The sequence below is a fragment of the Phoca vitulina genome, unplaced genomic scaffold, assembly GCF_004348235.1.
Source record: "Phoca vitulina isolate PV1807 unplaced genomic scaffold, GSC_HSeal_1.0 scaffold20, whole genome shotgun sequence".
Lineage (NCBI taxonomy): Eukaryota > Metazoa > Chordata > Mammalia > Carnivora > Phocidae > Phoca > Phoca vitulina.
In genome coordinates this window covers 7,394,831-7,409,195 of record NW_022589723.1, presented here as the reverse complement: position 1 = coordinate 7,409,195, position 14,365 = coordinate 7,394,831, and the positions used below count along the sequence as shown (strand labels likewise).

General features: G+C 40.0%; 1 protein-coding gene across 2 annotated transcripts in view; it reads left to right on the top strand.

The window, feature by feature from the left end:
• Nucleotides 1–13,785, top strand: part of RASGRP1 (RAS guanyl releasing protein 1) — a 78,700-nt gene extending 64,915 nt beyond the window's left edge. For both annotated transcript variants that reach the window (XM_032417017.1, XM_032417016.1), the window contains exons 12-17: nt 113–222; nt 879–1,023; nt 1,750–1,786; nt 2,559–2,711; nt 3,914–4,299; nt 11,812–13,785. In XM_032417017.1, coding sequence (XP_032272908.1) covers nt 113–222; nt 879–1,023; nt 1,750–1,786; nt 2,559–2,711; nt 3,914–4,299; nt 11,812–11,946 — 966 coding nt within the window. In that variant the 3' untranslated portion in view covers nt 11,947–13,785. The remainder of the gene's footprint in view (nt 1–112; nt 223–878; nt 1,024–1,749; nt 1,787–2,558; nt 2,712–3,913; nt 4,300–11,811) is intronic.
• Nucleotides 13,786–14,365: the final 580 nt, after the last annotated feature.

Below are 14,365 nucleotides of genomic sequence, written 5' to 3'. Positions count from 1 at the left end.
AGGCTGAGGAGAGGCTTTTATCAGACGTTCCAGCCCTTCGTCATTTGGCTCAAGAGAGAAATGATAGGTTTCGCTTTGGTAATCACCAAAGAAACTCCTTTTTTTTCTGCAGTCCGTCTTCAAGAACTATGATCATGACCAGGATGGATACATTTCTCAGGAAGAGTTTGAAAAGATTGCTGCCAGTTTTCCCTTTTCCTTCTGTGTGATGGACAAAGACAGGTGAGCATTTGCGTACAGGCTTATTAGGAGGCTCTTGGTGCTAAGGGAGCAGTCATCAAATCAATGCCGGTCTGGTTTTCGTTCGGACAACAGACCATGAAAAACACATGTGTTTTAAATGCCTCAGAATTGAAGATTTCATAAATCTGCCCGTTAAGGAATAGTCAACTATAAATAAGAAAACCTTTAGTGTTCCTTCTTTGCTTGGTTCTGCAGATTGTGAGAAAAAACTATTTAATACTTTGTCTATTTACTTTTCAGAAGGTTCCATAAGCTCTCTGTTGGTTCTCTGTATGAAATCAAAGGGATGGTCGGTGGGCTCCAGTTATGTGTCATGTACTGTCTAAAGTCAGAAACCACAGCATAAGGCACTTCTCTCCCTGTACAGTTTCCATTTCTTTTTTGAGTCTTTAAATTGGCTAGGAAAACCTCCTTTAGCCAAAGAACAGCTCTGTAGAAACGAATAGTGCCATCTCACCTACTAGTGACGTGCTATCCATGCATCCCTACCTAAGAGCGGGGCTCATGGAGATAGTCCCCAGTACTACGTACTGTACCTACCACACAAGGGTAAAAACAAAGGTGAGTTTCTAAGGCTAGAAGCCACTCTTGTCACCCCAGACCCCACTCATACCTTGTCTGTCCCCTGCTGGCAGGGAAGGCCTCATCAGCAGAGATGAGATCACAGCCTACTTCATGAGGGCCAGCTCAATCTACTCCAAACTGGGCCTGGGCTTTCCTCACAACTTTCAAGAGACCACCTATCTGAAACCTACATTCTGTGACAACTGTGCTGGATTTGTAAGTTGTTCTTTGAATGCTTCAGGTTGAACTTGGGGAGGGGTATGAGACAATTTAAGTGATTAAGCCAGGCAGAGACCTCACCACCCTTATCAACCACCCCAGCTTAGAACCTAAACAAACACCTAGAATAAGCTCGTTCTCAAATGCATGGTTTTTACTTGAACTCATCTTTACCATTTCTCCCGGATTGATTTCTTCCTCTGGTCTATGAGGCCTGGGACAAATGGTAAGAACTGTTGAACTGAGGATATATTTTTTAATTATAGTAACTATAGTAATTATAGTTGCCGTTGTGAGAGAAAAGAATTATGAGACATCCCTGCCCTTTCCCCTTCAAAAGGAATGGCTTTTAAGAAGTCATGTGGCTCTGCCCCTCTCTGACCAACCCCCTCCACTGACCCCAGGAGTCTGTATGCTTGTTCTTTAGTTTGGAGTCCCGGGAAACTAGTTTGTTCTTTGATTCATCTACTTCAGGCCTCAGGAAGGCCTCCTAAGTCCATGCTAGTGAGCTTCTTGAACATCTGACTTTGATCAGAACAAACTCTTCGTGTTTGCAATTTAAGGTCAGGAGAGTTAAGATGGGGAAGATACAGGAGGTTTCCTTCCCACCTGAGGAAGAAAGCACAATGAAGGAGCATAAAGGATGGAAGCCACTGTCTAGCCTCGTACCGGACAGATGAGTGATGGCTGGTACACTCTAACCATCTCTTGTCTGTCTCATAGCTCTGGGGAGTGATCAAACAAGGATATCGATGTAAAGGTAAGGCTCAGCTTTGTCGACTGTGTTGTTTTGCCTGGTCTCAGAGGATCTCCTAATAAAGCATTTTTTACCCAGAGGAGTTGTCTATTGAATCCGCAACTTCTCAGCATGGCTCCCAGCCTCATTCCCAAACTGGTTTCCCTAGAGCACCCACTGACAGTGACTGCCACCACAGAGAAGAGGAATGCCTGACCGACCAGTTATGAAGCTCCTCCTTGCTAGGTCCTCTCTCTGTGTGGGTTGTCCTGGAACTAGGGATGGCGGGTAGGATATGATGCTCTCATATGGTCGTGGAAAGGTGGGTCTCCAAAGAAAGGCACTTTGGGAACAGAAGTCTTTACATACAAAGGCCCTTGCCAACTTTCCTCTTACCAGTAGATTCCTCCGGACCTAACTATCCTTCCTTTTAACTGGAGAAATTCAGGCGTGAAAGAGAGAAGACTTTTATGGCAAGGAAGAAAGAGTAAGACATAAGAGCTGCAAGCTTCCGGGGGGGGGGGGGGGGGGTCTGTAAATAGGCAGTATATGCAGGATGACTAAGAGACCACTTCTCTGCAAGACAGTGGACGCTGCTTCTGGTTCTGATAAGGGTTGCAACAAGATTGTGAGATCCAGAGTTGACCAAATGAGACTACTAGGTTCATTAGGAATAGCAGGTGTCCAGCTCCAGACTAGGACAGGCACGTGTGACGAGAAAGCACGGCACCAATGTGGTTTTGAGACTCTGGAGAAGAAAGGGAAAGACTTCCTGACCAGGGTGTCTCGTCCACAGACTGCGGGATGAACTGCCACAAACAGTGCAAAGATCTGGTTGTGTTTGAGTGCAAGAAGCGAGCCAAGAACCCAGCAGCTCCCACAGAGAACAGCACCGCTGGAGGGCCAACATCCAGCCTTTGCTCACTGGGAGCCAAAGACCTGCTCCATGGTAAGTAGGCACAGAGAACATTCCTCTTGGAAAATGAAGTGGGAAGGATAAAGATTTCAGGGAGGAAAGATTGCCTTTGTCCTTCCCCCCCTTAATAAAAACCACTGCATACACCACTGTGGAAGATACATTTCAAGAATTACATATCATCAGTTCTGTCACATAAAATACAAATTTTCATGGGAGAAAGGTGGCAGAGAGCAGCATGAAAGTCTGCTTGTAAAATGCGAAATACAAAAAAATCATGCATAATACTCCAAACATTTTAAATATTCTGATACTTCATGTCAATTTATGTTCCGCTGGGGAAAAATTAATTAGGATCCTTATAAGGTTTCTAGTATTAGAACTGTTGGTTCAAATTATAAATGCCAATTGGATAACTTCTTTTGTTGTCCAGAAGCCACTTTGACTATACCAATCCAATGTCTTGGCTACAAGGTTTAGTAATTAAAAATATGTAACATTTTACTAGAAATGCATGTTTCTTAAAAAACACTTTATATAATCATTTCATTTCCCCCAAATCCTGGAACGTAACTTTTTTATCCTCATTAAATGAAAGACTCAACAGAATCTAAAATCTGTTTCTTTATAAATGATGTATTTAAACAGCCCAGAATTACTGTTGAGTCATTGCAAAATAATAGTCTATCTTACAGCCTACCAATCATCTCAAATATATCCACTCTTTGCTTTTCCAAGAAATTACTCCTAATGGTTAATATCCACACTGGGTCCTGGGCGAGGGTGTTGGTTGAGACAAAACCAGAATGTAAGGGCAACACATTTTGAGACATACTTCCCTCTCACAGTTAAGCTATGCCCACTGTACAAATAGGTCCCAAAGAAAATTCCTACCAGCTCCTGGAGGCCACCTGTAAGAGGACCAAAACTTGAATGCTGAGAGCTACCCCATCCCAGTGTCCACAGAAAATCTGTATGGACCATTTCTCTCCACAGGGCCTTGCTTCAACTAATCTGCAGCAACTAAAAGCCTCTAGGCAACCTTTGTGCAAACAGAAAAATGTCCTTTCCTCAGGGTAGATGCAGCCTGGCACCAGTGGCTGTGGCTTCACCAGCAAAGCACCTGGACTTCAGGTCCCTTCACCCCCTGAAGAGGGTGCCTGAAAAGGAGACCACTTTGATCTGAGTCTGCTTTTCTGAGATAGAATACTAGTATGTCCTGTATCTTTCTACAGCACCTGAGGAAGGGCCTTTCACATTCCCTAATGGGGAGGCAGTGGAACACAGTGAGGAAAGTAAAGATCGGACCATCATGCTCATGGGAGTGTCCTCACAGAAGATTTCTGTTCGGCTGAAGAGGACTGTCGCCCACAAGGCCACCCAGACAGAATCATTGGCTTGGCTTGGCAGTGAGGGTCCTTCCGGGACCTTGATGCTGTCCTCCCCAAGGAAGACAGCCCAGGATACTCTGTATGTGCTTCCCAGTCCCACATCTCCATGCCCCAGCCCCGTCTTGGTCAGAAAGCGGGCTTTTGTCAAGTGGGAGAATAAAGAATCCCTCATAAAATCGAAGGAGGATCTCCGTCATCTCAGACTCCCAACTTACCAAGAGCTGGAACAGGTACCTTCCTTTTCTTTTCTTTCAGACTCTGAGAGAAGTGGGGCTGAACCAGGGAAGGACATATAAGCTGAAGATTCTGACCAGGTTGATTGCTAGCAGGATAAAGCCAAAAAAGAAAGGATTCTGGCTTTCTTTCAAACCAGTGGAGGCTATGTCTCACATTCCATGAGTAGAACAAGATATACTGGGCTCCCTATTGCCATTTCAAAGTTTTGGGTCCTGGCACCAACGTCTGTTCACAACAGGCGCTTTGAGTAAAAAAACCAGTTTCTACTGATCAGCTTTACTGTGCTCACACCACAGCCCTGTTTCTAAATGAAACTCAAACACATCAGAGAATGTGATCTTCTATATACATTAGACGGTATCTGGCAGATGCACAGTTGAATATAATCTATAAACTGATAACAACTGTACCAGGAGTTGCTTTTTCTTCAGCTTACAATGTCCTAATTATAAGGTGCCCCATAAAGGCATGATAAAGTTTACCAAGAAAGGGAGAATAGGAGTTTGGGAATGTGGTTCCAAGGTTAGAGAAAAGAGCATAATGAAAGAGGGTAAGAAAGGAAAGGGGACAACAGGCAGTTGCCCTAATAAATACTCAGTTCTGTAGGGCCAATAACTGATGTACTTCCTTTTGTTTTTAAAGTACGGGGCTCATGGTGAGGGCTGGCTCAGAGGGGTTCCTATCAGTGTGTGTTAGGTAACTTTAAGTCATTTTAGAGAGAGGGAAGCTTAGATCCTTAACGGTTTTCTTTTTTCTAAAACATCAAGGTTGGCAATGTGTTTTTGGAGGCGTAGCAGTACAAACACAAAACCAACATCCACCTAGCGAGAATTCCTTAAATAATTCAACATATTACATAGTGAAATTGCCCAAAAGGGCCTCAGAATACCCTGCCTTCTCAGTGTTGTACCTTCCCTGTCAGACTCCTAGAAGCTGGAATACAGAAACATCTGAGGAAACAATACATGTGAAACTCTTGGCTTGGTGCCTGGAACAAAGAACATAATATTAGGAGGAACATAGGAAAAAATGATGAAAGGTGCTCTCTGGCTCAGAGTATTTTTTAAGACCTGTTTTAAGAATCAAGTCAATCAGAAGGTGACAAAATGTGGGTTACACAAAGCCCTTCCTCTTCAGGGGTAGAAACTGTCAAAAGCAATTTACATTTGTGATTCTAATACCAGATATACTGTGCCATACTTAGTCCTCTGTAAAATATAAGGCAGGATTCCATGCTCTCTATGGTTTGCTTCAGATCATGAATAATTGTTATCATGGAACACATTTACCTAGCACATAGCAATCTAGATAATTTCCACTGAGAAACAACTCATTGTATCCAGATTACCCAGAAATTGCCTACACTTGCAGGGAGGGAGTAACCAATATGGTATAATGTAAGAACACTGGACTCATAGAAGACCGGAATCATCATCAAGGCAATGGGAGCTGTACCTTTCTACTCTCCCCTTCTGTTTAATTTACAACAAACCGGTTATTCATAACCAAACAAAAAGTGACCTCACGGAATACCCAGGAGATTTGTACCTGCCTGTGCTCCGGAAAGTAGGTGGCTAGGCCTCAGATCCAAGGGAGGTGGCGAGCCTGCTCCACCCCATCTTGCCATGAGCAGGCAAGAGCAACGCTGGAGAGTGCAAACCAGGTCAGACATGCAAGGAAGATACAGAAGTTGTGGAGGTCCCACTGGGAACGGAGCCAGACCGAGAAGAGTTTGAGGAGAATCTTTCTTAGGAGTCAGCCTCCCTGCCCAGAACGACACTGCAATGCACTGGGCTTCCTCCCTCACAGAGGACAGGGAAAGCAAAAGTGGTGAGTGACTGGCCCCCTGGCTGCATAGGCTGTAACTGGAGGGACACATTTCTCTCCAACAGCACCCAGGTTTCTGAGGAAGGACCTCTAGCACTTGGGGGAGGGAGAGGAAAGGGAAAGAGGCAGATAAGAATAACAAAGGGCACTGAAGGAACACATACCCCCCCCCCCCCCGCCCCATCTCCCTCAGGGTTTCATAGCAGGTTTGCCCATGAACGTGTGGGAGTGCCCCCACTCGAGGATCCCCCTATCATGCCGTGGGCAGCCCTCCACCTCTACCGCCAGTACTCTGTGTATCTTTTTTAATGCACACTCCCAAATGCAGCACCAGAGCCGGCTTAGGTAAAAAGAAACCCAAAACTTGAGCTATAGTATGTGGCCACCTTATGAAAAACAAAAGGACTTTAAATGCCAGTCTGTTGAACAAAGTAAACAACTAAGAAAGGTGTGGGCTACTACTTCAAATACGATGGCAGAGGCACATTTCGTGGGACACTATGGAAACTCACGGTATCACAAAGAGAAAAGAATTCCAGCAACCAAACTCAAAGGCATGGAATATTGGGATCTAACTGATAAAGAATTCAAAATAGCTGTTATAAAGAACAAGAAAAACTCAGAAAGGTTATTCAATGAACTATGGAAAAAAATTAATGAACAGGAGTTGTCAAAAAGATTGAAATTTTTAAAGAACCAGACAAATTCTGGAGCTCAAGAATTCAATGAGATGAAGAATGCACTAGAAAGCTTAGGAAATAAGGCAGATCAAGGAAAGAACTAGCAACTTAGAGGACAGGAATTTAGAAATGATTGAGAAGAGGAACTAAGATTTTTAAAAAAGTGAAGAAACCCTATAAGAGCTATCAGTTATGATGGGAAAAATATAGAAGGAAAAAGAAGCAGAAAGCATATTTAGAGAAATAATAGCTGAGAACTTCCCAAACCTAGAGAAGAAAATGGAGAATACAAGTCCAAGAAGGTAATGGACCACCCAATTATTATTTTTTTAAAAGATTTTATTTGAGCGAGAAAGAGCATGAATGGTGGGGAGGGGCAGAGGGAGAGGGAGAAAAAAACTGGGAAAAAAGAGAAACCTATGAAGGAACCCCACTAGCTATAAGCAGGTTTCTCAGCAAAAACTCTATAGGCCATGAGAAAGTGAAATGACAAAGTATTAAAACTGCTAGCAAGAACACTTCATCCAGTAGTCACCTTTCAGACATGAATGTGAAATAAAGGCTTTCTCAGACAAAAACTGAAAGCACTCACCACCGCTAGACCAGCCTTGCAAGAAATGCTGAAAGTAGTTCTTCAAGCTGAAATGAAAGGATTTAGTGACATAAAAGCAAATGAAAGTACACCATACTCCAGCAATGATGAGAAATAAGCAGAATCAGAAAACTGTAACTGTATTAGAATGGTGTGTTCAACCTCTTAATTGTAGGAGAATGGCCTAAGGAACGGAGCATTAAAGATTACTGTAGCTACTATAATTTCTCAATGAATTCACAGCATAAAAAGATAAATTGTAATGTCAAAAATATAAAAGGGAAGGAATAAAAGAGTGGATAGCACTTTATCTTTGGTCACCTATAAAGTTTCAAGCTAAAAAGGACTATTTTAATTATGTTTTACATGTAAGCCACATGGTAATCACAAAGCAAAAAGAATGAAATCTTGCCATTTGCAACGACGTGGATGGAACTAGAGGGTATCATGCTAAGCAAAGTCAGTCAGAGACAAATACCATATGATTTCACTCATGTGGAATTTAAGAAACAAAACAGATGAACATAGGGAAAGGGAAAGAAAATAAAGTAAGAGGAAAACAGGGAAGCAAACCATTAGTGACTCTTAACTATAGGGAACAAACTGACAGTTGCTGGAGGGGAGGAGGGATAGGGTAAGTGAGTGATGGGCCTTAAGGAGGGCACTTGATGTAATGAGCACTGGGTGTTGTATGCAATTGATGAATCACTAAATTCTGCCTCTGAAACTAATACAATATATGTTAATTAAATTGAACTTAAGTAAAATTAAGTAAATTTAAGTAAAACATTTTTTAAAAAGGCTCAAATCACTGTGGAAAAATTACACTTTACAAGAGTAAAGAGAAATAGAGGGGGAAAAGAAAATGGAGATAGAAAACAACCAGAAGGCAAATACGATGGCAGTAGTAAGTCCTTACATAACAATAATCACTCTAAAAAATAAATGGATTGGTTTCACCAATCAAAAGGCACAGAGTGGCTGGATGGATAAAAAATAAGACCCAATTCTATGCTGCTTACAGGAAACTCATTTCAGCTCTAAAGACACATACCGGCTCAAAGTAAAGGGATGGAAGAGGATATTCCATGCAAATAGAAGCCCAAAGAAAATGAGGCATAGCCATACTTAGGTCAAACAAAACAGACTTCAAGCCAAAAATGTTAACAAGAGACAAAAGGTAATTATATAATGGTAAAAGGCTTGATACATCAACAAGATATAACAGTTGTAATATATATGCACCCAACACTGGGCTTCACTGGTGAAACCTACCAAACATTCAAAGAAGAATTAACACCAATCCTTCTCAAACTCTTCCAAAAAATTGAGGGAATACTTCCAAACTTATTCTATAAGAAGAGCATTACCCTGATACCAGAGCCAGATTAGGACACCATAAGAAAACTATAGCCCAATACTGCTGATGAATACAAATGCAAACATTCTCAACAAAATATTATCAAACTCAAAATAGAGGATTATACACCATGACCAAATGTGATTTATCCCTTGGATGCAAGCATAGGTCAACATATACAAATCAATAAATGTAATACATCACATTAGTAAAATGAAAGAAAAACCACATGATCATCTCAATAGAGGCAGAAAAGGCATTTGACAAAATACAACACCCTTTCAAATTAAAAAAAAAAAACAAAACAGCAGCAGATCGGATATAGAAGGAACAGACCTCCACATAATAAGGGCCCCAAATGACAAACCCATAGCTAAGATACTCAGTGGAAAAAAAGTTAAAGCTTTTTCTCAAGATCAGAAATAAGACACAAGGAGGCTTACTCTCATCACTCTTATTCAACACATTACTAAAAATCTTAGCTAGAGTGATTAAGCAAGACAAAGAAATAAATAGCATCCATAGCATCCAAATCAGGAAAGAAGTAAAACTGTCACAATTTGCAGATGACATGAGTCTGTATGTATAAAATCGCCAAAAGAACCAAAATACTGTTGGAACTAATCAAAAATTTAGGTATAGTTGCAGGCTACAAAATCAACATACAGAAATCAGCTGCGTTTCTACACACTAAGGATGAAATATCTGAAAAAGAATTAAAACTATCCTATTCATAATAGCACCAAAAGCAATGAAATACTTTGGAATATATTTAACCAAGGAAGTGAAAGATCTGTACAATTTGAAAACAAGATTTTGCTGAAAGAAATTGAAGACAGAAACAAATGGAAAGATATCCCATGTTCATGACCAGAAGAACTGTTAAAATGTCCATACTACCCAAAGCCATCTACAGATTTAATGCAATCTCTATTAAAATGCCAATAGCATTCTTTACAGAAATAGAAAAAAAAAAAATCCTAAAATCTGTATGGAACCACAAAAGAACAAAGCTGGAGATATCATACTTCCTGATTTCAAACTATACTCAAAGCTACAGTAATAAAACCAGTATGGTACTGGCACAAAAACTAACACATAGACCAATGGAAGAATAAAGAGAGCCCAGAATTACAACTTGCTTATGCAGTGAGCTAATATTTGATAAGGGCACCAAGAGCACCCAAGGGGGAAAGGATAGTCTCTTCAACAAATAGAGACTACATCAAACTTAAAAGCTTTTGCACAGCGAAAGAACACAATGAAAAAGCAATATAGAGAATGGGAGAAAATTTTTGCAAACCATAAACTGGATAAAGGGTTGATATCCAAATTATATAAAGAATTCATACAACTCAACAACAACAAAATCTGATTTAGAAATGGGCAGAAGAACTAGAGAGACATTTTTCTAAAGAATACATACAAATGGCCAACAGGTACATAAAAAGATGCTCAATATCGCTAAGCATCAAGGAAATGCAAATCAAAACACGATGAGCTATCAACTCACACCTGTTAGAATGGTTAGCATCAAGAAAACAAGATAGCAAGTGCTTGCTAGGATGTGCTGAAAAGGGAACCCTCGTGCCCTGCTGGTGAAAATGTAAATTGGTGCAGCCACTATGGGACACAGCGTGGAAGTTCCTCAAATATTAAAAGCAAAACTATCATATTATCCAGCAATTCCACTTCTGGGTATTTATCTGAAGAACACAAAAATACTAACTCAAAAAGACAGATACACCCCCATGTTCAATGCAGCATTATTTACAATAGGCAAGATATGGAAACAATCCAAGTGTCCATACCTCATCAATGAATGGACAACGACAATGTGTATATACACACACACACAATGGAGTATCATTCAGCCATGAAAAGGGAATTTGCAACAACATGGATGGACCTCAAACACATTATGCTAAGTGAGACAAGACAGAGTAAGACAGGTACTGTATGACATCACTTATATATGGAATTTTAAAAAGCCAAACTTGCAAAAACAGATTAAAATGGTGGTTACGGGGCGCCTGGGTGGCTCAGTTGGTTAAGCGTCTGCCTTCGGCTTAAGTCATGATCCCAGGGTCCTGGGATCGAGTCCCGTATCAGGCTCCCTGCTCAGCGGGGAGGCTGCTTCTCCCTCTCTCTCTGCCTTTCCTCCCAGCCTGTGTTCCCTCTCTCTCGCTCACTCTCTCTCAAATAAATAAAAATAATAAAATAAAATGGCGGTTACCAGGGGAAGGATGGGAGGTACAGATGTTGTTTAAGGGTACCAACTTACAACGAGTGGTAAATAAGCCTGAAAGATACAATGCATGGTACAATGAACAATAAACAATACTGTACTATAATCCTCAAACCTGCTGAGTCCAGAACTTAAATTATTCCAACTACTAAAAAGGATAATATTATAACAATGAAAGGTGCTGATTGTCTTTACAATGGCAGTATTACAACATATCAAAATAACATGTTGTACATCTTAAATTTATACAATGTCATAGGTCAAATATAATTCAATTTAAAAAAGGCAGTAGCCTGGAAGTCAACTGCCGCAGAAAATTAGATAACTAAATCCCAGTTTAGGGGGTAGGAAAAAATTCCTTATCAAAGGAGTCCATTACTTTTCAGTTAATTTTGGGGGAAAAAACTTAGACTAAATGAACTATAATATTTCATATGACAGTATTCTGAGTCACCGTTTTCATACCTCAGACCTGACAAGAGACTCCATTTCTGCCAAGTTTAGGTCTCCCACTATACAGCATCCAAAGGTTTTGTATCCACCTCTTGTCTGGGAATGGTTTATTCTGCCTGCTAGCCCTCTTTGATATGATAACAAAAACTAATTGCTGTTTGCACATGCTCACTTGACATTAAACTTGTTATTTTCTATTCAGAGCAAAATAAACGTCTTGGAAAGTTTTTAATTCTCAGCCATAGTGAATAGAAAACGCCAATCAAGTGTAGTACTCCCAATATTGTAACTGATTTGCTATTCATTGCTGCTTTATTAACATACCTCATTCTCCTTTCCCTTTAGGAAATAAATACCCTGAAAGCAGATAATGACGCTCTAAAGATCCAACTGAAATATGCACAGAAGAAAATAGAAACCCTCCAACTTGCAAGAAGCAATCATGTGTTAGCTCAAATGGAGCACGGTGACTGTTCTTAGCCCAGAAACTGAAGAAGCACAATGTGTAGAGGAGTATATCAGAGATCTCTTAACTAAAATGAGTAACACAAACACCTGGGGAACCTTAGATCGACCAGTTATTTTAAAAGGGTACTTTAAAACAGAAAAGCAAGTTGTTTTTTTTTTTTTTTTTTTTAATTGAAAGACTCCTCATGAGTGGAACTGTCTTCTCTTCCAGTCAGTTAAGTCAAAGGGTAGGAAAGCTGAAGAATGCAGAATTTTTGCCATTCACACCATAAACTTTTTTTTCCCCTGGAATACCAACAGCTTGATAAAAATAGGACTACAGGTTTCTGACAAGGTTGCTTCTCCTATGTGGCCTGTGTAGCTACTTCTTCCTCAGAACTAAAATCCCTGGAAAATTAATTTGCTTCCTTCTGTGGGTTTTCTGTGAACTGAAAGATTTATTTTGTTCCATCCAAAGCTTGCTTACCGTGGGAAGAGACTCACATTCCAAAAATAGATTCACTTCCTCTATATTCCAGCATTCTTTTCGAATCTGGTTCCCACTTCACTACCTCAGGTATCTAATCAATTAGCCTTCTCCCACTCCTTCCTCACTAGGCTCATACTCACATGAGGATATCTATCTAGAAGTAAACTTCTAGAGATGGAGCCACAAATTTGGGGGTGGGGGAGGGGACTAAGACATTATCCAAGTACAGGTCAACTCAGTTTTAGTCTCACAGTCATAAGTAGGCAAACTAAACACCTGGAAACATAGCTAATACCACCTAATACACGACCGGCCAGGTAGCTAAAAAAAAAAACCTGCCAACGTGGTATTTGTTCTCATATACCTACATTGGGATAGAATTAGGAATTTATGGCCTTTTGAAAGAATCTGTTTAACTTTTCATGTGCCATCTTTATCTTTTTTTTTTTTTGAAGTAACTATTTTGAACTGATTTTGTGCTATACTGTCTTCACTATTAATATTATTTAGAAATAAGCTAACTGGATCAGAGGCTTCAATAAGACCCGAGAACGTGTATATGTGTATATATTATGTATATACAATATCAAGCATGCATGTGACTTGGAATTTTGTTTCCTCCTTCATAAAATGTGGGGGTGAATTAAACAACTTTGTCATTTACACAAATCCACAAATATAAAGTTAGTTTGTTACAAGATAAAGAAATTGCTCACAATGTAAGATGTATTGTTCAGCAAAATCACAATTGAGTCCTATGAGTTTTCTATTAATGAAGGTTAATGATAAATGGGCTCATTTAATTGGACAACTGTTTACAAACTCCCGTCTATATGATTTCTCTAAAAAGTTCATATAATCATTTTCTTTTTGAGGGGAACTTACCTTCCATGCTTGGAAAGCTTGGTACCAAGCATACTTGAAATTCATACGCAAGTTGACCAACTGCCAAGAACATAATCTCAACAATTAAAAGTTCGAAACCTAAAACCAACAACACCAAATCTTATTCAGAATACAAAGTATATACAGTGTAATTTCCTTGGAGGATTCAGATCATTTAAGAAGTTTATCTGATGAAAGACCAGTTTCCATTTGCATACCTCCTTGTACTGAGCTTTAGTGACAAAACTAGTGAGTGGCTTTCAGCTAGTGTTTTAAAGAATTACTTTATGCACAAATTTACCCTTTCCTAATTCCAAACTCAGAAATCCCCAGAGCAGGCTGCTTAGGTCCATCACCTGGTATATAAGTTAAGAAGCACTTTGTCCACATAAGTAGCAAACATGAATTTATGATAATCTTTAAAAATTCATGTTCTTCACTATTATTCTTTCCCTCTGATACAGACCAAAGGTGGTACAGCTCAATTTCTTTATAAACACAGTCATGTAACACAATTTTTCATTCTCCTTACCCTCCATCCAAAATACAGACCCCAGTTAACTCCTGTGTACATAATCTGTAATCCTAAAATTCCAAAGGTCAGAGCTCCCTTAATCAAATTAATATGGCTAGAGGGTTTTTTTTTTTTTTTTTAAAGATTTTATTTATTTATTTGACAGAGAGAGACACAGTGAGAGCAGGATCACAAGCAGGGGGAGTGGGAGAGGGAGAAGCAGGCTTCCTGCTGAGCAGGGAGCCCAATGCAGGGCTCGATCCCAGGACCCTGGGATCATGACCTGAGCCAAAGGCAGACGCTTAACGACTGAGCCACCCAGGCGCCTCAATATGGCTAGAGGGTCTTAAGCATTGCAGAATTTATCACTAAAATGGGCAGGAAGCAGTAGTTTTATCACAAGTTTTTACAGTCCAGCAAGGGCCAAAGATGAATAGCATGTAAATTAATATTTGCATTGAGCTACATGGGATTAGTACAATCTACAGAAATAATCTGGAAAAAATTTTTGGTTTGTCAAGCCTAGGATACAAACTTTTATGTCTTATACTGACTTGAAATAT